This window comes from Cuculus canorus, chromosome 1, assembly GCF_017976375.1.
Source record: "Cuculus canorus isolate bCucCan1 chromosome 1, bCucCan1.pri, whole genome shotgun sequence".
Lineage (NCBI taxonomy): Eukaryota > Metazoa > Chordata > Aves > Cuculiformes > Cuculidae > Cuculus > Cuculus canorus.
In genome coordinates this window covers 124,206,924-124,234,770 of record NC_071401.1, presented here as the reverse complement: position 1 = coordinate 124,234,770, position 27,847 = coordinate 124,206,924, and the positions used below count along the sequence as shown (strand labels likewise).

The following is a 27,847-nucleotide window of genomic DNA, read 5'->3' as shown; positions in this document are numbered from 1 at the left end:
ATTGATTTTGCCTTCTCTTTTATGTCCTCTCTGCAATGGAATGCTTGTTACCAATTCTCTTGTGTAGTAAGCAGAGGACTGGTTCTTCACCTGTGGATCTTGAGAACACTTCTTGAGCATGCAAGGCCATCATAGGTCATAAAAGAGGATGATTTAATTGAGTCTTATAAAGAGTTCTTTTCGTTCTGTTGTCCGTAGATTTTAGAGTGCTCTTTTAGGACAGAAATGTAGCAGAGCTGATCATATATTTATTGGACTAGCATCAGAAAAGAAACCTTCAACTTGATGACAATCTCATCAGGGAGGTTAAGGAAGTTGCATCACTCCAACCTTAGTGTATCGGGCTGAAATTTCTGGAATGCTTCTTAAAATTCTGCTTTCAATTTCCAGGACATACAGAACAAAATGGCAAAGATGAACAAGATGGATTGGCTGATACTGTTTTGAACAAAGAATTGGATCTTATTTTTTCTGATATGGCAAGTGTGAAGAATGGAATCAACTGTGCTCTGTAGTATAAGACAACACAAGACATTGTTCAGGGACAGGAAATGTTACTGAGGGTTCCTTTGCAATGCTGCATGCAAATGTTAACTTTGTGATGTTTGGTGAAGAGTGCCAATTTCTTTGAGTTCTAAAGTGATAGGTCTTGGTGAAGCTACTAATGTCAGTGCTGTGCTGGCTTCCCTGAATATCAGGGATCTAATACTAGCCTGAAAGATTGAGAGAAATTGCCAAACTGTGTCACACTAACAGACTGTGTGGTTTGGCATCTTCAGAAACACCTGCCTGCCATACAGCCCTGGATAAATATAGCAATTTTAAAATTACGTTTTTAAATATTCATAATTGCTTACAGAACTCAAAAACATATAACCTAATAATGAAAATATTTAAATTATGTTTGCCATAAAAAAGCTAAGACCAAAAACCTTTGGGAGTAATTGTGTTTTTTATTAAATAGCATTATACGGGTCTACATATGTACAGCATTATGCAATTAATGTGATGTGCTATGGGATGCTGTCTATTAAGTCTACAAGATTATAGATAATTTAATACAACTGGCACTGAACTATTTATATTAATTTTTCTTTTTTGGTGTATTTTGAGGTGAGTCCGGAAAATTATGGCCTAGGACCAAATTTGGAAGAAATAAAAAAGACACAGAGACGTTGTTTGACAGACTGGAATTTTGATGAGCATTTTCAACCTCATATTCTTCTTCAGGTATCTGTGAAATGACAATCTTATACATACAGTCACCCCTCAGAATGGTGTACAAAGAATTAGTAGCATAGGACAAGGTGTTTCTTTGCTAGATAATTGATGCAGTTTTATCCCTTTTGCATTTTTACCAAAACACCATTGCACTTTAGCTGCTTTTCAGTTATTTTTGTGAAATTTAGTTTATATTGGGTTTTTATTTCTTGGTTTGGTCAAACTGTAGCTGTCCTTTATTTGGTAGTGAGTTTTTTAAATACACATGTGGTAGAGACAAAATGATCTTGCCCTTTGGGGTGATCCTTCCTGGCAATTATGGGACTTGCAGAAAGACAGAACAACAAATATGAAAGATAAGTTCAAATGAGGATGGCTTAAGTTTCTAGGCATTCTCTTGGGAGCAGTTCTGTGCTGTCTCGAGCTTTGTATGCTGCAATTCTTATTTGATCCTGACAATCATGCTATACACAAATGAAGGAAAGGCTGCTTGGACTTTTTCAGCACTGCTTTTAGCACCACAACTTTAAAGTCTGGTTATACATTTCAGTACATGGGGAGTTCCTTCTGATGCAGCATAAGTAGCTAATACTACTTGGAACATGTCAGTAATTGCTGAATCTAGTTGAAAGATACTGATGGCAAATAATGGCAAGAGAAAATAATGTTTTGTTGTGACAGAAAGGATTTTGTAAGAATATTTCTGTATTTCCTTGTGCTACATGTCACATCTGAACATAATTTTTACACCAGCTGATATTAAGTTTCTCTTTTTTAAAGCAAGTGTTTATTTATATGGAATTATTTCAGTTTTACCTCAGTTGCATAGTTATGTAAAAACAAGTTTCAGCTTGCAGACAATTTAAACATTGAAAATGATGGGGCAGTACAGAACAAAGTGGAATAATGTAGAACGCAGTGAATTCCAGAGATGAACAGGTCATAGTATAGCAAATTTAATGCCAAGTAAAATTAACGAAGCTAAAAAAACCCTAAACTTCTATTCTCTTTACCTAATATGTGATAGTTCTGCTTTTATTTACTATTTCATTATTTAAATACTTTCTTGTTTAAATTTGTTTAAGTATTTATTTAATATATACATTTATTTATTACTTAGTGATATGTTTCATTCATGGTCAGTCTCAGAAGGTGGAGCATAGTCATTGGCTCATCTCAATGTGAATAGCTGTGGAATTTCAGTTTCCACCTGTCTGAACACTTCAGAATGCTGGAATCCAAATGCTTTGCATACATCTTGTCAGAAGTTCTGAAGCACCTGTTGCTTAAAGCTTTGCTTATACACTACTGATTGCAGGAGGGGATGTATCTTTATTTCTTTCCTTTTCAGGTTCTTCATACTGCATCCCAAGAATATAGATGTATTGATTACTTTTATCATACTCAAGATAATGCTTTGCTAATGGTTCTTCACAATCCTATGAATCAGCATCGTTTGTGCCAAGAGACTTGGGATATTGCATTGCACTCTAATGTTGGATTCAGGTAATTCATATTATCTTTCATGTCTCATTCACAGTCGTTTGCAATTAAAGACCGCATGGCTACACTTGGGGCAAAGCTTTTAAATTAAAGGATACCATGACGTAACACATTTATTGGAAAACAAGTCACATGGGTTGAAAACAGTGCTATATCAGAAGAATTCTTTTGAGATAAAGCTTTTCTGGGACAGGAGAACCATGCAGTAACTGTATGTGACTCCTTATCACAAACTATAAATATGTATATAATGTACACATATATGCAAAGTCATACTAGCCATAGCCATATCAGGAAAATTATGTTGAGGACACTGGGTGAGAGGGGATAAAAAGAAAATTCTGTCTAACAATATAATTATCCAGTTTTTCAACTGTGTATACATAAATTTGGCGAGTGTCACTTAGAAATTCTTTTAAGAAAAGCTAGAAGCCCTTTGTTAATATTAGAATATTATTTTCACAGAATGCTATGTTCTTTTTAATTCCCTGTCACTATCTTCTTAACATCTAGAGGTATGGAAGTGGTTGATGTATCCACTACTAGAGCTTTTGTCAGTGGACCTTATCATTTTGGAATACATTTTTGCACTGAAACGGTAGTATAAATAATGATGTGGATCCAAGTGCTATTCCAAATAATTGGCCAAGAATAGAATATGTCTATGTACTGATACATAAAGATGCTACAATTCCTTGGAGAGACAGCTGAGCTATCTTTAACCATGTCATGTCACCCTGGTGCTCTATCAGTTAATTAGATTTGCTTTATCGAACAGAATTTTGAGCAAATATCCAATTACAACACCACCACGCCCAAGTTGTCTGCAGGCATCCATAGGTGCAGTTACTTGTTTATCAGAATATGGAGGTCTTTTAATAACAACTTTTGTTGATATCTATATATTTGAACAGGTTTGAACATTAAATAGGCAAAATATGCCTTCCTGAAGACATATTTTGTGTTATATTTTGTATCTTTGCTCTCAGTCAAGGAACTCTGTGTGAGTCTATCTCAGCTTTCCAGGCACTTGAACTTAAATTATTTTCCTGGGACCAGAGCCAGAGGAGATTTACCAGCAGAAACACAAAGTTCTTTGGAGAAAACGCTGGCTGTTTTGTGATTGTTGGGCAAATCCACTAAATGTCTGGTCAATCCATTTCTTTGCACATATATAACAGTTGTATATAAAAGATAGCAAAAGATGGTGTGTTCAAGTAAAGCTGGACCTTGCCATCAGATATACCCAGGCAGAGGGTCAGTAGTCTCAAAGTCAGTTACACAGAAGTCTGTTGGAGCGCTGAGCGGTTTAATTTGGCAGCTATTCTTACCCTTCTTTGGGGCTTTGGACATTAAGGGCCTGATTAAATTTGCCTAAAAATAAACTCCTTGTGCCAGTTTAGCTGCCTGGTGCATTTGTGGTGTCCACATAGGGCTGACACATATGACATGAGACCCATAGGGGACTCGTACTCTTTTGGAACAGACATTGGAGACGAGGTCACATCCCCTAATACATCTAACATATCACTTGATGTTTGCATACTCTGAGTAATACCCCATCCCAATGGCATAGTGTTGTTGTGTTGTCTGGTGGAGCAGATAGCGGAGAGCCAAACCTCTTCAGGAAGCGTTTCTCTTTGAAACAATGACTCATCATATGTGGGCTCCTAAAACAATTTGACTGGTTGTCTTGAAAGGGCATTGAAATGGTCAATTCCAGGCCAGTTGAAAAATTGAAAGAGCTCTCGATACCTGCAAAACAAAAGTTGTTCATTTTGCGTCTAAAGAAGTAATGAAGCATGTTCTCTAGTAAATGCATTATAATTCAGTTGAAGATGGAATAGCTGACGGTTTCTCCTTCTTACTCTTCCACATACACTGCAAACAAGGCCTCGACATTAAAGATTAAAGATTAAAGATTAAATTCTGCTGGGGGCACGCCATCTTTATTCAGTGACATTTCATGAGGTTCTGTTTCCAAGCAGCAAGGAGTTCCTCAAAAAGCTGTTGTGGAAGCTAACAAGAAGGTTTGGCTTTGCTCTCATTTCATAGAAATATTCAGGGTCACTGCTCTGTATGCTACTTCGTATCTTTGAAGAGCTATGGGCTGTCATTTAGTTCTGTTATGTGGCATCTATACCTGCCTTTTCTCTGCAAAATAATCAGCACATTTTCTGACCTTATTCAATGTACTTGCTAAAGACCATTTCAGATTCCTAGACAAAGTATCATAAATATTTGCTAGTGTGTGTTTCCAAGCAACGTAACACTTCTTTGGAAGACAGTCTTTAAATACCGGGAGTGCTTCAAACTGTTACCAGCATTAGCTTCCAGATCCTGCTGAATTGCCGGGAAAAGGCACAAGCCTTACTAATTAGTTAAGCAATAGCATTACTGGTTTTTACCTTTGCATGAAATAACTGTCTCCTGATGAGTTTAGTAACAATTAATTGACTTTTATTGAAATTACTATAGTTCTAATTTTAGGGGTACATTTAAGAGTCCCGCTTTCACCGTAGGAGAGTTATAAATTCCCAACAGATGCTGTGCTTGACTATCTCTGTGTTAGGAGTTCTTTACCTATGTTTTCTTGTTACTTCTTTATTGTGATATCTTATAGACAACAGACCCATTTTTGTGGGGTTGTTCCATTGTTGCTGTCTGGAATATTCTTCTGTTATCTGCTAATCAGTTGGTTACAGTGAGTCCTGTTACAGAAAATTCTCGCACAAGAAGGAAATTAAATTTCTTATGTTGCAGCAGTTTTTGCTCCTGGAGATTACAGTTACTCTTCCTTCTTCTCTATGGATATCAGGTTGTGCAGTTCATGTAGAACATCCAAAAATTCATTAATTTTGCTGTTCAAAAGGTAGGCAGCAGAAGGCTGGCCATGAAATACAGTGGATGCTACTGAATAAGAGGATCCAGCAGGTACCTATGCACTTGCAATGTGTATGAAATATTTCAACTCTGCTTAGGATAAGTGGCCACTCTAACAGGAACCCAAATTAATTTAGATACTATCGAAACTATTCTTTTACTTATATCTTAATGACATTTGTTTACTGTTTCATAGTAAATACATTACACAAGTTACTGGAAAAGAATAATCCTTTCTGAGAAATGATTCTGAGTCAGACATTGGCAGTAGTGACATCAGAATACATATTAATAGAATGTGTATTTTTGACTTTGAATGACTGTTTCATTGCCCTAAAATATTTTCCATGCGAATAATCTCTTCTTTATTTATAACATATATTCATCTTCAAGTTATTCCAGTACTGGCAACTCTAGATTCCAGCCTAGTTTTGCCTTTTTATTTTCAACATCTTTGTTTTTCTAGCTTGTACACTTTTCTTCAGATACAGCCAGAGTCACCTTGTCCCTCCTGAGTATATGGTCAACGGTTTCTCCATGCAAGTTTCCCAAAGCAAGTTCCACATACATTGCAGGATCGGGGAGAGTCTTACGAATCTTTAAGCTGTACGTGAAGTGTATACATCTCCAGTCTGTGTAGACAGCCTACATATTAATTCTCTTGAACGTACAATGTAATGCTGTTTTAAGAACTTTAAGGTTGTCCTGAGGTCAAGCATTGGTTGTACTGCCTTCATGTTCACAACCAAAAACTGTAATGCATACAGAGCTTTTGAGTAACATTGAATCATATTATACATATAAATGCAAAACATTGTGAAGACACAACCACTGAATCTCTTGCACTCTTTACAAGCCCCTTTTAGTTACTCAGTGCTCACTTCAGCTGTTAATTGTCAATGTTCTTAATTTACACCAGGCTACAATGCGCTGATTCTGTAATTTAGATTTGACTGACAATTTCCAAGCAACTTTCTTGTCATGTCAATAAAGAAGAGCTAGACATTAAATAGAATAGCACTTCCTCCGCTGCTGAACAAACAAATGAAGTGTATTCTATAAGACAGTATAAATCAATAGCAACTAAGAAAGTAATTTATCCTAGTGGTAAAACAGCAAAGAGAATTGGTCTCAACCTTTCTTAAACTGGATGTCCCTGTGTTGTCTGACTTTCTAGATTTTCTTTGTGGACAGGCATTCTTTGAAAGACAAGTTTCTAATATCTCTGCAGAAATGAGAACCAAAATCCCAAACATAAGCTATATTTTGCAAGTACCAGCCAAGCAAAAGTACCATCTCCTGTAAAAATTTAGTGAAACCCTGTCAAACACAAGCCTTCTCTCAAAGGTTATAGAGTAATATTTGTATTGGAAACCAAGAAGCCAAGCGATCCTGTTTGACCTGAAATCACATTAGTCAAAACTGTATTATGGTAAATAGAGGAATGTTGTGCTTTTCAGGAACTATCTTGAGCTGGTGGCTAATTCAATTAAAGACTGGGTGAAAGAGGAAGAAGACAAATACCAAGAAGAGAAGATGGCTAAGGAAATAGAGTCTCTTAAACTGCAAAAAGCCAAAGCAGAAGGATCTTTTAAATTCTCTGCATGTACTGGCTTTCCCGGTAAAGCCGAAAGTAGGTATCTTTTTGTTTTATCCTAGATAATTCATTTTCATGATGAGTGGTGAGACCTAAAGTTGTTCAGAGTGGAATTGCGTATATTTTTTGATAGGATAGTCTTGTTTCATCATTTGTATAGGCTTAAATATGTTTGCAAGTGAATTAATTGCACATATTTAAATATTATGCATCATCCTCTGTTCTGAAAATTAAAGCCCTTAATGTCACTTTACATTTACAATAGCAGTGCTTATTTAATGGAATTGCTGTAAGGATTACATGCAAATGTGAATCTCTGTTTAGATGACTAAACATATGAAGAGATAAGCAGTTGTTAAAATTGGCAACACAGTTCAGGAAAATTCCCTTTTAAAAGGGCAGGATAAAAGCTGGAAGTCAGAAGCTGTGAGCTGGAAGCTAAAACTGGAAACTGGAATTGACTAGACTGCACAGCAAACTTGAAATACAAGCAACATTTTGGATAGTGAAAATTGTAAGCAGTCCGTCCTGTAACTATTGAGCAGGCAGCAAAATCCAAAAATCACTTTTACAGAAGAGAACTTTTGTCCACACTGCCTACTTGTGTATTGAAATCATATTAACAAAAATTTGTTGATATTTAGCCTTTGCTTTGTTTGCCTTCTTTGAGAATGCACTTTGAAACCATCTAGTACTCACAATTAGCATTTACAAAAATAGCCAAGTTATTCCTCAAGCAAATTAACATGCCTGATTATAGGTTGGAAACTGAAATAAAGTTATGACTTCTAAATCATAATTTGTACCTATCTAGCTGTGACAGGAGCTAGATAGAGTCTTGCCCATCTGGTGCCTCATGATGGATAGGATTCATAGAGAAATTCGTTCGCTGAAAGAAGATAATCGCCTCTAGGCGGGATGTGCAGATGGGCAACAGTGGGTGATTTCAATTTCTCTGGCGGTACTGTAACCCATGCTTCAGTTTTTACTTTTTACTACAAAGCAGTGTTAGTAGGAGTTTCTGATAGTTACTTTATCTTTTATATCAGGTAAATATTGAGTATCGCTCATGAATGAATTTTTAGATAAAATACATATTTAGATAAAAGGGCAACTCAACAGAGTTCAATGGCAAGGTCACATTATTATTACATGGAGGAAACATACTGCTAAAAAAATGGTAATTAAAAAGGTAAGGGAGACCCTCTCATTGAGTCACAAGGTTCAGAAAGACCCCGTTTGCTTTCTAACCTCCTTCTCAGAGAGGAGTCTAGGAGTGGCTGCATCCAATCCTAATCCCAAACTTGGTTGGTGGTTTGGCTCTGGGGTCTTCTTGTTCCTCATTGGATTCCTTTGCCCTCTGTCAGATAAGTCATTATCTTAGTTGCAGCTGTTGCTGATAGTCAATGTCCTTGAGGCCTTTGTATCTTCTGGATCTTGTGGACTCTGAAAGTACTGTTTTGAATAAATAGGTTGCACATGGTGAGAGATTTTCAAGTGGAAATTTGCAGCGTGCAGCCTAGGGCTTCAGAGCAAGTTTAGCTACTCATTCTAATAAAGCTAAGCAAACAATATACTAAATTTCACAATATTATAACTCTAAGTGATTTATTCTATCTAAGATATTACTCGTTTAAGCTAAACAACCAATCCCTTCTAAAGAGGAGAGTTGCCTGGGGTACAGTCCAGCTGACATCCAGGGAGAATTCAAATGGGGCTCACCAGCAACGTGTCATTGGTAAAAGATCTCATTGCTTTGAGGTGCACCCTTGAGAGGCATCCCAGCACAAGGGAAGATCATCGTCATGCATTTACACTACCTAGCAGGGAGAGCTGAAAGGAAGCTCATTTAGGTTGTCACATTTGTGAGATAAAAGTGATTGGTTCGTATACTAATTGCTTACAATAGAAGAGGTATGTATGAGGCCCCTTATACCCAAACCTTATCAGTGTTCACTGTGTCACTGTGCTCCTTGTGGGTTCCCTGGAGGAGTTTTTGGTCTGGCCACGGCGCAGGCCTTTATCTCCTCTGGAGCCTGAATCAAACTGCCTCTGCTTTGGTTAAGGGGGTGGGGGGGTTAGGTGCATCCATCACAGTATCCAAGCATGATATAAAACCATACACCTGAAGAAATGCCATTTTCATAAGTCATAGGTGCTATAGAGCCCTAATAGTAAACAGGGCATATGGTGTTTCCTTAGTGAGAGTTTGAAAGTTCAGGCAGCATTTATTCAGCTTTTTGACTTGAAAGGTTGTAATATCTATGATTCCTATATTGAGCTTGTTCTGACATTTCACAGGCTGGTTAAAGCACTGGATCAGAATTCTGGAACAGTAGTAAAATCAAGGGCAAAAAATACTGCTTATTGTTTTATGTATTGCTCATCTGCATAAAAGAAAATCTTGTTGCAGGGACAGTCTTTAATAGCAAGAAGCAGAGACTGAGTCTTTAAATGTTTTTCTGTTTAAGCATATTTGTTCCCTAGTTACGACTATGAAGTACTACCACTTGTCAGTTAAGTTTCTTCGAACCTTAATAGTCTTTCTATTTTATCTTTAAAAATAGTGACATTTTATTTGTCCTACTTCTATACTTTTACTATTTATAAATATGTTTTTATTTTCTTGCAATTCTTTTATTTTTCCACTTTTTTTAATTATTCCATTTTCATATATATATATAAATACCTTATTTATTCTGCTTTCACTTCCCAAAGGTAATATATCAGGACCTGACAGCATAATGAAGACTATTTCAGAATCTCAATCGAACAATGAAAAAATTCCTTTTATCAGAGAAGGTTCTCTAAAGGTGAGGCAAAAATATGTGTGTTTCTAAACTGGACTGAAAAATACTGCTTTCTCAGGGAGATAAGCCTTCATTCTTACAGGGACTTAGAATCATGGAATGGTTTGGGCTAGAAGGGCCCTTAAAGATCATCTAATTCCAACCCACCTGCCATGAGTAGGGGCCTCATCAAACCTGGTCTTGAACACCTCCAGGGATGGGGCATCCATGACTTCCCTAGACAACCTGTGCCAGCGCCTCACCACCCTCAGAGGGAAACAATTCTTCCTGGTATCTCATCTAAATCTCCCCTTTTTCAGCTTAAAACCATCACCCCTCAAAATATCCCTGCACTTCTTGATAAAGAGCTTCTCATCACCTTTCCTGTAGGCAAACAGGACAAGACTTTTTGCAGCCCTCTTAGTTTTTCTGTTCTTGGCTTTATTTTTTAAATACTTTAGTTCTTGTTTTCTTTAATTTATTCCTTATTGATTTAGTTATGTTATGTTATTTTCTTAAGGGAAGACTGTTTGAAGTTGGACTAGACATTCCAAGAGCAGTTCATAATTTCAGGACTAGGAAATGAGAGTTACAGATAATATCCTACTTCTCATTGACTGGTTATAAAGTTTTCTGGTTATAAAGATATGAAAGCATTAAATCCAGATTCATGGACGTAATTATGTACCCACCTCCTGCTTTCACTATCTACATCTCTGTAATTAAGGAAGGTAAATACGGTACCTAAGAGTTCCCTCATGACAGATAATCTCATTTTATAGATGTAGGTTATGGTCATGCATTACAAATTTATTGATTTGCCTAGGTTCACACAGTAAGTTTCCAAATGAGGTAGGAGTTAAGCACATGCTTTTTAGGTCTTAGCATTGATGCTCTCCATTACTCTGCACAAATCTTCCTTAGTTGATGTTGAACTCCTCTGCTTTTTTTTGACTCCTTACAGCCATAGTACGTCTCATTTTTCTTTCAATGCATAATGCTCTGCACTTAAGGTACTGATATTGGAATGTAGATGTGAAATGGTGTTAATCAGTTACTGGGTACTCAGCTTGAGCTGGCTAATGCCCAGCTTGTAACTGTGAATACTTACCATTCCTTCTGCAGAAATGCATATGCTTTAGTATGCTTAGAATATAAAATGCTACAAAGCCCTAAATACTCAGTCTCTGATGTCTTTTGTTGTATTCCTTATACACGCTGGTAATTCTGGCATTGGTACCTCATTGCTTCTTCTGTAAAATAATAAAATCATTTTCTCTCACAGTTGCATTTTGAAAATTAACTAACACTAGTGTTGCATTCTGATTTGTTGGTAAGCATTGTGGAAAAGTACACAACAAACAATTTGGTTTTAAGACTGAATGTGTAAAATACAAATAATCAACTGATACATCTGGTGTGGTCAAGAATGATTGATCCCGTGGATTGAATGAGTCAGTAATTTTATGGAAAATATAGTGTGTGATACTGTAAAACTGTAGACAAATTTGGAAAATGTGTGAATTGCTTAGAGTGATCTAGAACATTGATTCCTTTGAGTTTGTTTACTTGTATCTTGTAATGCATAGAGAACCACAGTAATTTGTATTCCTAAAATTTAATGTAGGCTTGGAAGCAGGAGCAGAACCAATTACGAGAGGAAGAACAACTTAAGGAATTAAAAAAAAGAAAAAAAGAAAAATTGGGAGGCAAAAAGAAAGAACGGGAGATAATAATACATGAAGAAGGAAAAGGTTCCAATGAGAATTCTTCCACAGAGAAGTTTAAAGATGAGCCAGCAAAAGTCCCTGAACTTGAGGAGCATCCTAGCATCCCAGAACCACATTCTGAGAAAGTTTACAAGGTAAGGAGTCATAGTATTGCACCACGTTAGGAAAGTGCTAACTGTTTATATACAAAGTCAAGATTACAACAAAGCTATTAGCCATTGAGAAACTGGAGTTCAGGGCAAATTAAGCCTGACAAGTTCTTGTTTAACTACATTAGTTTAACAGCAGATCCTTTCCTAAACATTTTGGAAAGCAGTTACTTGTGTTTCAGATTATCCTAGACCAGACTATTTCATTAACTTGCATAGGTTTTAGTGTATATGACATGAACACAAAGATAAGCTGATCACGGGTTTGTGCCCACAGAAAATGTATTTATGGGATGAATATTGCGTAAAAATGTGATTTTGATGGGAAGGGGTAGGAAAGATCTGTTCCAGTTCCATATTCAGGTACCTAGTTGATGTTTTGTCTGTCCATATGAGAAATCAAGTAAAAGGAGTTCACTGTTCCTTCTATTACCTGTTGGAGTGCCCTAAGACAAGCTCTTCTGCTTGTTATATTAGCAGAGGCATATTTCTTACAAAGGAGACTCTTTGGTAGCTGTGTCCAAACAGTTTTAGGCAGTTTGGACTGCTATATATTTGCAGTCTAAGCCCTGCATTCAAAACTTGGGTAGGTCAGTATATTTTAGTCTATGCTTGCTTGAGCACAGACTTTAGAGTCTGAGATATATAGCGTATCAGTCTGAACTTAACTGAGTACACTCACCTAATTTTTGCCAATGTGGCTCTTTGAAAGACACAGCAATCTAAGAATCAGATTTACAGTGTCTGAATACCAAAATCTACAGGGTGGAAAACTGAATCCTTATCTGCCCTTTATCTGATCCCACGGCATTGTATTTTGTCCCTTTGTACTTGGCCACAATTTTTCTTTTCTTCACATTATAGGTTAAGCTACCACTGTGCTTAATACCCTTTAGTTTCCATGGCAGCTACATATCACTGAAGGACTAGATTCTGCTCTCATATGTAACAAGTTACTTGAATTAGTAACTGAGAAATTATTCGGATATGAATATCAAATTCTATGTATTTGCTAAAATTTTTATTGCAGTAGTTAAATATCTAAGCCAAAAATGTTGGCCAGAACAGTGGGATAATAATGGTCGGTCTGTCGTTTGCTTCTGTCATGGCTTCTGCCTTCTTCATTTACACATAAAATCTAAAATTCACTTTTCCAGTTTCTTGGCTACAATACAGGGGAGGATCTCATTCAAGTATCAGGAAGCAATCAATATCTTTTCCCATCTGATGGAGGACAGATTCAAGTAGAAAAGATAGAGTTTGTAAAAGGTGATGCTTTAACTCTTTATGTGTTGCTTTGACTCAGTTACTAACTGATGCCATAGTTTCTTGATTCATAAATGCTATTTCACATCTCAGTAGTGGAAATTCTGTTAAAGACATTGTGAGAGTACCATTTAATTCCTTATTAGCCTCTACCACTACTAATGTTTGTGATTTTGTATAGTATGTTAATAATAGATAAAGTACCAGAAAATTGTAGAAAATGTAGAAAAGTCAGTTCATATTTATCTGGTCAATGGCAAACAATGCATGTTCCAATAATTTGCCCAGTCAAATTCTGCAGCCTCTCAGATCTAATTGTCAGGTAGTTTTTTAATATTTAGTCTATACTCAGCTAACAATTTTGTCTTCGTGGTCTCCTAGTGAGCAATTCAGTCCGCTTCTGAGCAATTTTCTTTTTTGTGTGCTTTACAGTTGCAGAAATGGGGAATTTGAGGGGGTTAGGGAGGGAGTTGGACAGTTCAGAAGCTTACTGAGAGCAATAATTGTATCCCATTGCTTTGCAGGCCTTACTTTGGTAAAGACGAAAGTAGTAAAAGACAACCACAACTTCTTCATTCATATCATAGACCCCAAGAAAAACTTAAAGGAAGTTGAAGTGCAAGAAACTGAAGAACAGAAAACTAGATCAGGTTAGTTGATTGACATCACTGATATAAAAAAACTAATAGTCTGACATATTTAGTAATTGGGTGCAAACCTTATCAACTAGCATAAAATAAATTCTTTCGAATGGTAGAGTGTAAATAAGATAAGCATTCTGTAAATGGGAGTAAAAATCCAGTTGGCTGACTTAAGCACCATCTAGAGACATCTTACCAAGATGTAAGTACAGTACAGTACAGGTCAAAAAGTGCAAACCAGTCTCTTTTCCAAAGCAAGGAAATCAATGAAAAGAGTCACCATTCCTTAAGAAAATAATTTTCTTCCTTGGTGGAGAACTCCTTCAGATCTTATTGTGGCCTGGGAAAGCCTAAGAAGATGCAAACAGAATCATATCCATTGTGACCAGAATAAATATCTGCCCTTGAAAGAGACAGTTTCCCCCTTGGAACTGGACCTCCTCTTGTGGGTCAGATGACCATAGCACTAGTGCCTCGTCAAGACCTTTGCCATGGAAACAGATCTTTCTGCGGTTCAGCAACTCCCACTGCTGGTTGACATATTGCTAACACTCAGAAAGCATTGAATACAAATCTATTCTGAACCCAGGTGAGAGTGTTTCCAGGAAGAAAGCCAGTCTGTAATGATTTAGAATCATGGAATCATAGAATTTTGTGTGTGTGTTTGCCAAAGCACTATGGAATTGCCCTCACTGAACCGAAGAGCATTGGAAAAGTATAACTTTTGGTAGGTGTGTTAGCTCTTTTAGTCTTCATGAGCATTAGAAAGCATCTTGCTCTTTCTCCTCTCCTTGGCTTCCGCTGCCACCACTGATGAAACTGTAGGTTCTCTGAATAGAAAATTTGCATCCCATGCACAGATGAGATGTTTCTTGTCTGCCTTTCTGAAAGAAATTTTGTATCATTTTGGGGTCTGCCAGATGATACTTTCAATCACCAGCAAGCTAGCATCAGAGGTAAGTTGTATTCACTTTGCACAAGTGAGAGGCTTTCCTTCTGTGTTGACAGGAGTACCTTACAGAAAAGTAACTTATAGAAAGTAAGAAAGAGAAGAATCAGTCCACTCTGATATTTGGCAGTGGCTGAACAGTAGTACAATGTGGAGCTTTTGATGCAGTCAAAATGGCAAAGCAGCATTCTGCAGATGATAGTAACCAATGAGCATTGCAATGACAAACAGGAAATAGGAGCAGATGAGGCTTCAACATGTGTGCCTTGTTGATGAAGGAGCTGGCAAAAGGCTTGGTGTTGGGTGCCTGCCTTAAGCTTCTTTTGTAGTCTTCTCTGGGGCTCCTCTCAATTTTAAGAAGCTGCTCCTTACTGGAAATCCCAAAGATTTTCCTCTTACCAGCAGAACCTTTCTTTAAGGAAGTAGGAGTTGAACTAGAGGAAAGGTAGGATCCAGTGTCACTGGAGGTGTTACCTTGCATAGTCCGTGTGGTTTTCAAGGATCAAATTCTCATCACATGACATATTGTCTTGCACCCCTAAGTAAACTTGTCTCCTGATCCACTTTCACAAATCCCAGACTTATCTTTGGATCTAATTTCTTAATTTTTTCTCCTTTCCTTTGCTTTGTCCTTAAGATACCATTCCTGTGACAATACCTGAGAGGCAGTGATTTCTATTTCTGCACAGGCCGCATGATAGAAATGAGCAGTTCAGCATTCTTGTCAGCCAAGTAGGGAACAGAAACAAGAATCCTTGGCTCTAGAACAAGGTTCTTTTTCTGATTAAATTCACAAACACTTTTCACTAGTTGTTGCTATTAAATCCTTTTTTACGCATCTGGCTAATTAGAATGCAATTTCTCAGTGAAAACATCACAGCTCTATTGCACAACACTGACTGTTAAATACTGTCCTGTGACTTCAATGATAAACTTTTTTTCTGACCTGTGTTTCTTTGTTTTACAGGTTAGTTGTCCACATGGAGGTGCCACTGTTCACACCAGTCATTTTGGTTTGCAGGATAGGTGGTTCCAATACGTTTTGCTATCTTTAAAATAGATTCTAATTTTTTTAAAGGAAAATTGAAAAATCAAAAGAAAGCTGTGAGCAAGTTTGGATCTTTTTCAGCCACCTTGGAAAATGGAATCCAGCTGTCCCTGAGTTACTATGGACCTACAGGGAAGACAGCAGGTAAAGTAAGCAAATAGAGAGGATATTTGAGAACCATAGGGGGAATTATTTTTTTCTTCTCTTTTTTCTTTCATACACTTCTTAACCCAATAATTTGCTGCTTGCAATTCTGCTTTTCTCAGCAGCTGTTACTACTTGTTGGGGAATTTTCAGCAAGGCTCAAGATGAGATTACATTGTCAGGAATATTGTATGAGGAAAATTTCAAAATGGAGGGAGGTCTCCAGACTTTTTTACTTACTGTTAAAACAGAGCAGTGCAGGGAGAAACTTGCAAGTACTGTTATTAACTAGACCAGCAAAGTCAGCCAATTAATTTGAGCCAAAGAAAATGTGATTGCTGAGGAATCTTCTTGGTTTTCCAAGAAATAATATTTTTATAAATTTATATAGGTGATTATGGAATTTTCATTTTATGTTAGGAGTTGGACTTGAGGTTACAGTTGTGCAGACGTAATGAGGGATTTCTCTCAGCCTTTCAATAAACACATTCACCAACTGGAAGCAATTGCTTCACAAAACCACAGTGAAAATAATGTCTGCTTTTACCAAGAGCTTTTTGTTTTCATTACATTTGAAAGGCCACCGAAACCATCATACGTATAAAAGTGAAAACCCTCCTCTAATCAGAAAATAATCCCGGCATTTTTCAGCTCTTAAAATATGAAAACATTTAATTGAATGCATCTTTTTGTGGACTCTGGTAAACCATTCAACTATACACTCAGTTTTAATTATTCAAACACATTTTACAAATTAATTACTAAAAAAAGGACATTTTGAACTTGTGCCAATAGAGCATCCACAATGTAGTGGACTGTGAAAACTTGTATTTTGGCATAAGAGAGAGACAGATCTAATGAAAAAACTATATGTCATCTGTGATGTTCAGGCTTTTTCACATCTACCATAAGCATTAGAATACTGCTTTCCCTATTGAGCTTAGTGCAGCGCTGCTGACTGGCATTGTTTGCTTGTTTGCAGTTTTTTCTACAATCACTTGCTTATGCCTAATTCCCCTTGTGGGTGTTTGCATCGTAAGTACTCAGAAAAATTCTGACCAGAAATATTCTGGTTTTGACTATTCTCATATGCCATCCCTCCCTAATATAGAACAGTATGCTATGTAATCCACAGTTTCTCTCTAGTGATTGGTTAAATTAGGTGCAAATTACGCATTTTCCCCGCATTACTGAAATAATTTTCTGGACTCTCTCTAGTTCTTATTTTTCTTATTGTTTTTCTCATTTTGTCTATTCCATCTTCCTTTTAGGGAAGCTAAAATGACAAAAGGCCTCAGGCTGCTTGCCAGCTTTGTGAATCTTTTCAATTTCTTGGTTAAATGTTAATATTCATGCAAGTCTTAAAATATTATTTGTTTTCTCTAACCTGAACAAAGTGTAACTTCAGACCACCTTACAACTGGAATTAGAAGTAATCTCATTGCTTTGTGAATCTGGCACTGCTTGAGCACCTGTGGGGCTTTCGTCTCAGGGTATTATAGAATCATAGAATGGTTTGAGTTGGAAAGGACCTTAAAAATCATCCAGTTCCACCCCTCATGCCATGGGCAGGGACACCTCCCGCTGGATCAGGCTGCCTGAGGCCCCAGCCAACCTGACCTTGAACACTTCCAGGGAGGGGGCATCCTTGGCTTCCCTGGGCAACTTGTTCCAGTGCCTCACCACCCTCATCGTGAAGAGTATCTTCCTAATACTTAGTCTAAGTCTTCTGCCCTCCAATTTAAAGCCTTTCCCCCTCTCCTGTCACTACATGCCCTTGTAAAAAGTCCCTCTCCAGCTTTTCTGGAGCCCCTTCAGTGGAAGGCCACTTTAAGGTCACTGCGGAGCTTTCTTTTTGCAGGCTGAACAAACCAAACTCTCTCAGCCTAGCCTCTTATGGGAGGTGCTCCAGCCCTCTGATCATCTTTGTAGCCCTCCTCTGGACCCATTCCAACAGCTCTATTTCCTTCTTATGTTGAGGATTCCAGAACTGGACACAATACCCCAGATGAGGTCCCACAAGAGAGTAACAGAGGGGCAGAATTACCTCACTCAACCTGCTGCCCGTGCTTCTTTTGATGCAGCCCAGGATATGGTTGGCCTTGTGGGCTGTGAGGACACATTGCCGGCTCTTTTCGAGCTTCTCATCAACCAGCACCCGCAAGTCCTTCTCTGCAGGGCTGCTCTCAATCACATCATCCCCCATCCTGTTTGAAACCACAAATTGCCCCGACGCAGGTGTAGGACCTTGCCCTTGGCCTTGTTGAACCTCATGAGGCTCACACAGGCTGACTTCTCCAGCTTGTCCAGGTCCCTCTGGATGACATCCTGTCCTTCTGGTGTGACAACTGCACCACTCAGCTTGGTGTCATCTGCAAACTTGCTGAGGGCACACTCAGTCTCGGCGTCTGTATCATTGATGGAGATATTAAACAGCACTGGTCCTAGTACAGACCTGTGAAGGACACTACTTGTCATGGATCTCCATTTGGACTTCGAGCCATTGACTACTACTCTCTGTATACAATCATCCAACCAGTTTCTTATCCACCAAACAATCCACCCATCAAATCCATATCTCTCCAATTTAGAGAGAAGGATGTTGTGGGGGACCATGTCAAAGGCTTTACAGAAGTCCAGATAGATCACATCCATTGGTTTTCCTATGTCCACTGATGTGGTTATCTCATCATAGAAAGCCACTACATTGGTCAGACAGGACTTGCCTCTGGTGCAGCCATGCTGGCTGCCTCTAATCACCTCCCAGTCTTCCATGTGCTTTAGCACTGCTTCTAGGAGGGTCTGTTCCATGATCTTCCCAGGCACAGAGGTGAGGCTGACAGGTCGGTAGTTCCCAGGGTCATGTTTCCTACCCTTTTTAAAAATGGGCACAATGTTACCCTTTTCCAGTCACCAGGGACTTCTCCTGACTGCCATGACTTTTCAAATATCATAGAGAGTGGCTTGGCCACCACATCAGCTAGTTCCCTCAGGTATATGGTATGCTTCTTCTCCCTTGTCCCTGAGGACCATCTCTCAGGTGGTCCTGCTGACTGACTCCTTGAAGAGCTGGAAGTCTACTTTCATTTGCACTTGCTCTTTGTGCCTTGATGAAATCAAGAGAGTACAACTCCAAGTGCTAGAAATCTGCATGTGTGTGCAGGAAGAAGGAAACTTTCTTTGATCCGGAAGTCCTTAGGAATTTCACATCTCAAGATTTTTAAAGACACTTGCCCTTGATCTAAACAATCCACTCTTTTTCATTGTTATCCTCAGGCAATGTGTTCTCATTTTTCAGTGCATACAGAATAAAGGAGTAGGTGAATTTCCTTAAGGGTTAAGAGCCCATAATAGCTTCTGTTCCTAAATTCAGCACTCCGGAAAAGTAGTGTCATCTGAAACAGAGCATGCTCCACTTCACAGCACAGGTAGCTGTGAAGGATGGCTCTCCTCACTATATGTAAGAGCTCACTTTTACGCAGTTTGCAGTGTTTATGTGGATGACCACCTTTTGGTCACTTGACAAGATGGATTACATTCACTAATGATTATATTGGACAATTGCCTCAGAATACTTCATTTTGGCTATCTTACTTCTCTGTGGAGCCTTAGCTTTGTCAGTGCTTATTAGGTAACTGGTTCTTCTCACCATCCACCTGGAGATGGGTACTACTATTTGTTTATTCCATGGCCATGCTGTCTAATAAATATGTATCAGAACTAACTCCAATCAGAATTTTAAATGTTCCTATGTTATTTTTCCTATTGTGATCCAAATTTCCCTTCAAAGCTAAAGGTCATGGATATATTCGGATATACGCGAGTTTCCCTGATGCTGGCATGAAGACAGAAACTGAGATCGAAGGTTTAAAGACTGAGATTGAAGACTTGTTTCCATAGACTCCTAAAAAGGACTTTATCACCAGACAATCTAATCATTTCTTCTAGCCTTAAATTTTGGGTCACCTTTGCAGTTGCCATAAATACAGAGCCCTCCATAAGGCAAATGATCGTGCAGGTAGCCTTCCTAGTAGTATGGAACTTTATTTTTAAGGTGGCCTTTGCATTTTCTTATCTGCAGAGCTAAAACCAGCTATGACAAAACCTTTCTGCAAACAGTGGACATAATAACACTTAGGCCTACCTCTTAAGTTTTTCAGCAAAAAATATACTAACACTTCATCTGCACTACAGAAAATTGTATAATCTCACACCAGAATGGTGGTCTTAGCTTGCTACCAGATGCATGTCTTTCGTTCTTTATCCAAGTGTGACTGTGCTTACAGTTTTTCAATGAGTTATTTAACTTTTCTTTGTCATATATCAGTTTTCACAAATAATATTTTTAATTGGAAGAAGCAGAATTAAAATGTAATTTTATCAAAACAAAAAAAAAAAAAGGATTTTTTTAACTTTTCCTGAAGACGTTCTTGAAATTAATGGTTTATCATTAAACTCCATAGTTTGTTGAAACTACTAAGCAAATTGAGCTTGGTTTATTTATCTGTAAAAGGTTTTCAAAAGGTGATTTCAGGAATCATCACGTTTTGCTCACTGATGTTTTCAGCTCTTATCTATATGAGTGTGGTTAAGATGTGGATAATAAGTTGCTCCATCTAGGGTAACATTTTCTCCAAAACAAAAAAAAAAATCAATTGCTTAAATTGTCCGGATGGGAAACGAGGTGCTATTTTATGAGTTTTAGGTTTGGAATTTAAGCCATCTTCAAGCAAGAAAAGATGATTTTAAAAAATCTTTCAAAGAATGTTGAAGTTAGAGCTGGCTGGGATTTTCTGAATAAAGAGAAGTGTCATTTTATTGAAACCAAGGTTGTCTACAGAAATTTTTTATTTGTATTAGTTTTACTTTCAATAAATTGTTTTGGAAGGCAACATTATTACTTTCTGTCAGAATGCTTAGCACACTACCCTAATGCTCAAACTTTAAAAATTGTGAGTCTTAGCAAGTCTAGATCATCAGAACCTTTCTGCGTCATTATAGCAAAATAGAGCTATGTAGTGCAAAACTGCAGGAAGTGGTCCACGCTGGATCAGCCTGTGATAACACATAACACTGATCATTTCCTAGATGCTAGACTCAATATGTCTCCACCTGTCGAAGTATTCTGGAGGTAAAAGAGAATTTTTAAAATTGTATTTTGTATTTTTGAGAGAAAAGAGGTGACCTGTGGAAAACAATAGTTTCAAGATGCCTTTTAGAATGGCAAGTAGTCAGTCTATGGAAGGATTCTTTAAATAATTTCATCTATTCGGTCCCTCTATCTACAGTAATAAACTCCCCTACTGAGGCTATTATTTGTAAGGTAAAATCTAGTGTACAAAATCTTGTTAAAAAATAAAATGTGGCCATCTACATTTATGAAACTTAATTGTATTAAACATATTGCTTCTCCCTTCTTTAGATGATGAAACAGACACTGTCTTAGAAAGAATTCTGAACATCCCTTCTGTTCATACTCCAACAATAATTTCTCCTGCTACATCAGCTTCAGGAAAAAAAGATAAGTCTGTCAAACAAAAGTCAGGAAAATCTGCATCACCTGCAAAAGCAAGTCATAGCAAAACAGGCCTTCCATCACCTGATGGCTTGGTAAAGCAAGAAGGAAAGGTGAGAGAATAGAGATGATTATCCAGTGAAAAAAGAAAAGAAACAAGCAAAAATTCAAATATATAAACTTATGTAATTTAAACATAAATTCTTCTCAGAGGGCTTTGAGCTTTGCCTTAAAAATACCTAACAGTTAATGGTGCTACTAAGGATATGTTTTACTCTTCCATTTTTTCTTAGATATGCATGTTGGCAGCTGTTAATGAAGCTGGCCTTTTTGACTCCATGATGGAAAGCAGTGTCTTTCATGGTCCACATTCTTATATCAGTTTTGGCTTTACATTTACACCTGTTATTATTAATATTTCAGTGTTCTCAGTTCTGATGCCCTGTTTATTCCACAAGATGATAGGTGATGTGAGCATGAGTGGCACCAGATCTGCCACCTTTTCATGCACTTTTTCTCTTTTGCCCTGTTCCTCAGACTTTTTCCATAGAAAATTAACACTAGTTCATTTAACTGTAGTGGCTTTCAATTCTGAAGGTATTTCATAAAACTCTTACTTCAGTTCTTGTCACCATTTTCTAGGGCGCTGCCCTGAAAAGAATCATTACCTTCTGGTCTGAAAATCTGATTGTCTCTTTTTCAGAACTGTTCTTGAAAACTTAGTCTTTTGTCTGCTCTGGGTACTTAGACCACTTCACTCAAAATCACTCTTTCTATGTACTCATGAGAGGTTTATGAGTTCACTTCCCAGCTCCCTTGGGAAGGGAGGTTGAATGGAGATCATAATTCTCAGAGCTGGGCTGAAGTGTTTAAAGAGGTAGAATGGCCCATATGGAAATGAAGGGTTAAATGCAGTGCAAGTTTATTCAAAAAAAGGGGTTAACTTCTGTTGCAGAACAAATGGGAGAAGAAAGTAATAAGAATGAGACAAGAAGGAACTCATACCAAGAGCTGCAGGGATAGTCTTGGAAAACACTCTAGACATGAGCTAGCTATACTGCCTCCATAGTACCTAGTGGATGAAGTAATGCTCTGCCTCCTGTTTCAGCACAGATTTTGTCCATATCTACCAGAAATCCTGCTGACCTAATTTCAACAAGTTTAGCTAGGTACTGAAAGAGCATGAGCGTGGAGAGTGGGGTAGGGAGTAGCCAAACAGCACTTAGCATAACATGGAGCTATTGTGTGGTACAAACGAACGCTACACAGATTCCCCTACCGTTAAAATTCTGTCAGGAGGACATCTCAATTTCTTTTCTTCTTCTCAAAGGCCTTTTACTATTTTGATTAGAATGTCTTCGGTGCATTTTTGGTGTTTTAATAAAAACTCTGAAAGACAGAGTATCCATATTAGTGCATACAGCACAAAGCTATGTGAGTCTGCAAGTGTGTTGGAGGACAGACTTAAATTAGGAAGCAAACTTGACAAACTCACATGAACATGGCCTAGAAAACAGGGTGCAACTCAGTCAGAATAAATGCTAGCTTATACAGGTACATATAAGTAATCAATTTGTATGTACAAAATGAGTAACAGTTAGACCTTTCTCCTTAGAACTGTTATTGAGATGAGAATTACAATGGATCACGAGCTATACATAAGTCAACAATGCCATCTTGCTGTGAGAAGGGCAAAGGCTACATTGAGGCGAATAAACAGGGGTATATCCTGCCAAATACATGAAGTTATTTTCCATTCAGGGCTGGTAGAGCCTTAGCTGAAGTAATCTGCACAGTCATGGATGCTGCAGTGCAAGAAAAACGTGAACCGCACTGGAGAGCTCTAAGGAAAGCACCAAGAAAGACCAAAGCTATCAATAACTCGATGGGAAAGATAAAGAGACATGGTTTAGGTTTGTTTAATCTAGAGTTGAGAGACAAAATAGCCTTCTGTAAAGAGCTATAGTACTGCCTGTATAATCAGAAGAAAGAATCAGAAGTAAACTAATTTTTTTGCAACAAGAGATTCAGGCTAACCAGTAGGAAAATGTCAGTAAGGTTAGTCAAGGTTAAAAAGCTAGAATAGATTGCCAGGAAACCTCCAGTCCTGGAAATTTTTAGAATACATTACATTAACAGTTTTCTCTAATGATATGGACATACTTGATTTTTTTTTTGAGATGGAAAGAGGTAGATGACAACTGAGGATTACTTCTACCCTATTCTGTGACAGGATTCCAGATTCTGTGACTACAATCTTAGCGTTTTTAGGATAGCCTTAACTACCCGGTAGTACTGTGTAAAGTAACCATAAAATATACAGCATCCTTTATGCAGAAAATCAGGTGGCAAATCACCTGCCAATTTTCCCCTATATTCTTATTCATAAAAATCCAGAATATGGGATAATATGAGGACAAGTTCTCTCTGTAACCTCTGTATGCAACTCAAAACTGTCATATTACGTCTGCTGGCATAGTGTAGTTCATTGTCAGATAGACTGGGAGGGAGATGACATCAAAGGGTCTATTGTTGTATTTTTTCTGGACTTTCCAGTATCTTCAGACATTCCTTAGGTCAACCTCATCTTTTTTAGTCGTCAGGACAGTTTCCACTATGGAGCAGTGCAAAGAAAATTATGCATTTTGACTGCCAGACATTCCTTCCTGTCCCTTTCCAACTCAGTGCTGTGTTGGCAGCAGACTGGAAGTACTGCTTTACTTATCTTTTGTGCTTTTTTAATGACTATAGATAAAATAACTGACGTGCACCTTCAAGAATTATTTCATGCTTTTCTGCTTCCTGTTAGATGTTTACTGTCATCTCATCTTAACATTGTGCACAAGATAGCATAATAGCTTAGCAAAATTAATGAAGTTAGGAAGTGTTAATATAGAGGACTGAAAGAAGATAACATAATCAAAGAAAATAAGCTAATATTTCCAATTCAGAATCCATAAACTCTCAAAATGTTAAAAATGGGTCATAGAAAGCACTTCTTTTGGAAAAAAAAAAATTTGCTACAACTGAACTTGATAGTCTATTTTTTTTCTAATGCATGTTTCATTCTGTAGATGGAAATAGAAGAATCAGCTTTCCAGACACAAGCGATGTCAAATGGTCTTGCTTTCCCAAGTTTGAATGTCTCCTGTCCCAATGGACTAGTATTAACTTTCCTTCGTGAAAGTTTTGGAGGTTAGTTTTCTGAGCCACTGAAAAGTAAGGAATTTTAAAAGAAGTTAAAATTACAGAAGATTATTTCTGCCTTGATAGGTTTAGTTGTAACAATATGAATTTTTTAAGATCTCAAATTTTTAAGTCTATCATAATATTTATTTAATAGTATTTGCAACATAAATAATGTGTTTTAATTCCAAAAAACGTAAAATCTAGAATTGCAAGTTGTTGGACATAACAGATATGGGGCAGGGAAGCAGCCACCCTTAAAAGGGAGTCATGTTGGATAAACACTCGAGAGTTATATTGGATAATCATTTGAATATGTAGATGTACCTTATAGTAAGCTTATGTCACCAGAGAATTCAATTTAATTACCGAAGAAAAGGTGAAAGGAGTGACTGGTACTAGTCTGGAAGCATAAAGGAATAAGAATTTTGGTGATAGCTTGTAAACAGAGAGATTGTAAAAACAGTATGTAAAGGTATTATGAATTTCAGGGCTTGAAACTGAAAAGTACTACTTTATACTAGATTTAAATTATACTAATTTTTTAATGGTAGGAATCATTAATAAAAGTAACCCAGGCTATAATGGACTCTGCTACTGGATATTTTACGATGAGGTTTTGTTGCCTTTCTGAAACATATGATCAGTTTCTAACAGGAATTACTTCATATTGGTACTTTGGTTTATGCCATCCAGTACATACAGAGAAGACTGTCATAATAACCATTTCTGCCCTTACCATTAAATTTCCTTTTGAAGACCAATTACAACTTTCTGTGCATGATATCCTTCTATAATGATTCCATTTCCCAATGTTTTTGAAAACCAGCACAAGGAAGGTTCATCTTTGCATCCTGTAAACTGTAGTAAATCTTGGATTTTTGTTGTCATGCCATTAGGTTTTGAAGCAGACAGATGTGAATTTTGCTTTTGTCATCTGGTCAGTTTTAAAAACAGCTGCCTACAGAGGTCATGCCTGTGTACAACAATCCCATTCAGCCCAGGTTGTGTTGGAGCTATTGAGTATGTAAAAATAAATCAGCGCAACTGCAGAGGTGCCCATATCCAGAAATAAACCAGATTTATTGCACACACCAAGTACATGCTATCATTAATTCCAGTGTATCCTATGTGTGAGCTGTTGCATATAAAAACAAAAGAATAATTTCCTGGCCACTGATGAAATGACATAGCCGATGCAACTTGTACCCACTGTCCCTCGTCTTCTTCATGTTGCTCCTTGTGAAGAAAGTCTCTGTCCTCTTCGTAGCTGTTTTTTAAGTACTAGAATACTGTGATGAGGTGTCCCCTCCCTTAACTTTCTCCAGTGAGAAGAACATTAACTCCTTCAGTCTTTCCTTCTAGACAAATTCTCTTCATCCCTTTGATCATCTCTGTGGCCCTGCTTTGGACCCTATCTAGTCTGTCCATGTCTGTCTTTAATAGTGAGGACCAGAACTGACAACCATACTCCAAATGCAGCCTGACAAGTGCTGAGTAGAGTGGGATGATCACATCTCCATCTCTGCTAGTAATGCCCCTGCAGAGGCAGCCAGCTTGGCATGTTTTGCCAGTTTTGAGTATGTGTGCTCTGATTAATCTGGTTTGAAGTAAAAGCAGAGCATGAGTTGAAATGCTGAATAGTTGAGGTTAACATAGCAATTACAGGCACATACATATAGTCTTTTCACACAACTATGATAATTATTAGTGCACTAAACACACTGCTGTAATTTAATCTAAAAGCTTTATTCATTCAAGTAGACAAAATATCTAATTTTGGTTTCTTTTCTTTTCAAACTCAAACTTGATGAAACTTGGTTACTTTTTTCACCTCTAGGGGCAGTTAAGAAATTCCTCTCACCTAACGTCAGTCTTCAAAATTCAGCATCCATAGTAAATCCGTCTTCAAATGTCCCTTTGTTTCATTTGGAAAGGCAGACATCTCCACAAGAGGATGCAGAGTTTCTAAGTAGATGACTGCTTTGAAGTGTTCTCTGAAAAACAGAGTCTGTCCCTTACTCTGTAGATTACAGAGGAAGCTAAGGAGCGTTAGGCTTACTCACGGAAGTTGCATATTTTCTGTAGACACCATGATGCTGGGTGTTTAGCACTGTTTGAATGTGTGCTATGCAGTATGAAGTAATTTAGAATTTGTTTTCAGATTTGAAAGGTGAAGCCACTACAGCTGAAGCTGAGAAAGAGGTAGTAGAGAAAAGTAAGGCCAAAGCAGATGAAGCCGAGGAAGAGGAGGTTGAAAAAGGTGAGACCAAAGCAAATGAAGCCGAGGAAGAGGAGGTTGAAAAAGGTGAGACCAAAGCAAATGAAGCAAAGGAGAATGAAGTTATGGAAAGTGAAGGAAAAGAACATGAGGTTACAGAAGGTGAAATAAAGCATGAAGACACTGAAAACAAACAGGCCAGGCAGCGTACAGTGGAAATTCTGGTTAGGCAGAGTTACCCCCAAAGGGTAAAGAACTCTCATCTATATACATCTGTGGCAAGGCAAACAGAACAAGAGGTGTCAAGAGTCATTACCAGTCAAGGAACTGTTATAAAGTACATGATGGATGGATCTACCCAGGTAAGTTTAGTAAAATTCACTGAAAGCAGCTTGCATGTGTGATTACCCTTGAACTTGTGCTTGTCAACTGAGATAAAGAAGTGTCCACTTTGTAGATGAAGGAGGTAAGTAACCACTGAGTTATGCAGTCATGTCAAGACTAAAATGTTCTTGGCTTTGTTAAGAATCAGACTTTAAGGCACATAGGGAGCTTTAATGATGAAAATCCTAGGCATGTGAAGATTTTAGGCAACTTTGGGCTTAGGAACCATGACTTCTCTTTGTTAGCTGCCTTGATGGCTAAAAAATTAACAGCAATCTTAGTCAGGTGGAATACCTGAATGCAGATCAATATGGTTATACAGATGCATTACCACTGCTACAAAAAAAAAGGTCGTCAACCTTTGACCACTTAAATAGTCCAAGAATAATCTGTACTGTGTACTTTTATAATGCCTACCTGTTGCTCGAGTCCCCATTGTTTGTGTATCTAAACTGCAGCAATTAGCAGTCCTTTCTTTTGTAAATACCTTCTTTATTTCTTGTATTCATTCTGAGAATATTTTATCTTTTTCCCCTCCATCACCCACAGTATTCTAGTGACTGTTGCATTTGTGATTGTGATTTGAGACTTGCCTTTAGTGTTTGAAGTGATTTTAACCTG

The 27,847-nt window shown here is 37.6% G+C and overlaps 1 protein-coding gene across 1 annotated transcript in view; it reads left to right on the top strand.

Annotated features, from left to right (window-relative positions):
- Positions 1-27,847, top strand: part of SPAG17 (sperm associated antigen 17) — a 102,338-nt gene that overhangs the window by 44,950 nt on the left and 29,541 nt on the right. Inside the window, exons 15-26 of the mRNA XM_054072855.1 lie at positions 391-479; positions 1,114-1,230; positions 2,573-2,727; positions 7,068-7,240; positions 9,923-10,017; positions 11,621-11,857; positions 13,030-13,141; positions 13,663-13,788; positions 15,807-15,920; positions 21,343-21,548; positions 24,510-24,630; positions 26,786-27,204. Coding sequence (XP_053928830.1) covers positions 391-479; positions 1,114-1,230; positions 2,573-2,727; positions 7,068-7,240; positions 9,923-10,017; positions 11,621-11,857; positions 13,030-13,141; positions 13,663-13,788; positions 15,807-15,920; positions 21,343-21,548; positions 24,510-24,630; positions 26,786-27,204 — 1,964 coding nt within the window. The remainder of the gene's footprint in view (positions 1-390; positions 480-1,113; positions 1,231-2,572; positions 2,728-7,067; positions 7,241-9,922; positions 10,018-11,620; positions 11,858-13,029; positions 13,142-13,662; positions 13,789-15,806; positions 15,921-21,342; positions 21,549-24,509; positions 24,631-26,785; positions 27,205-27,847) is intronic.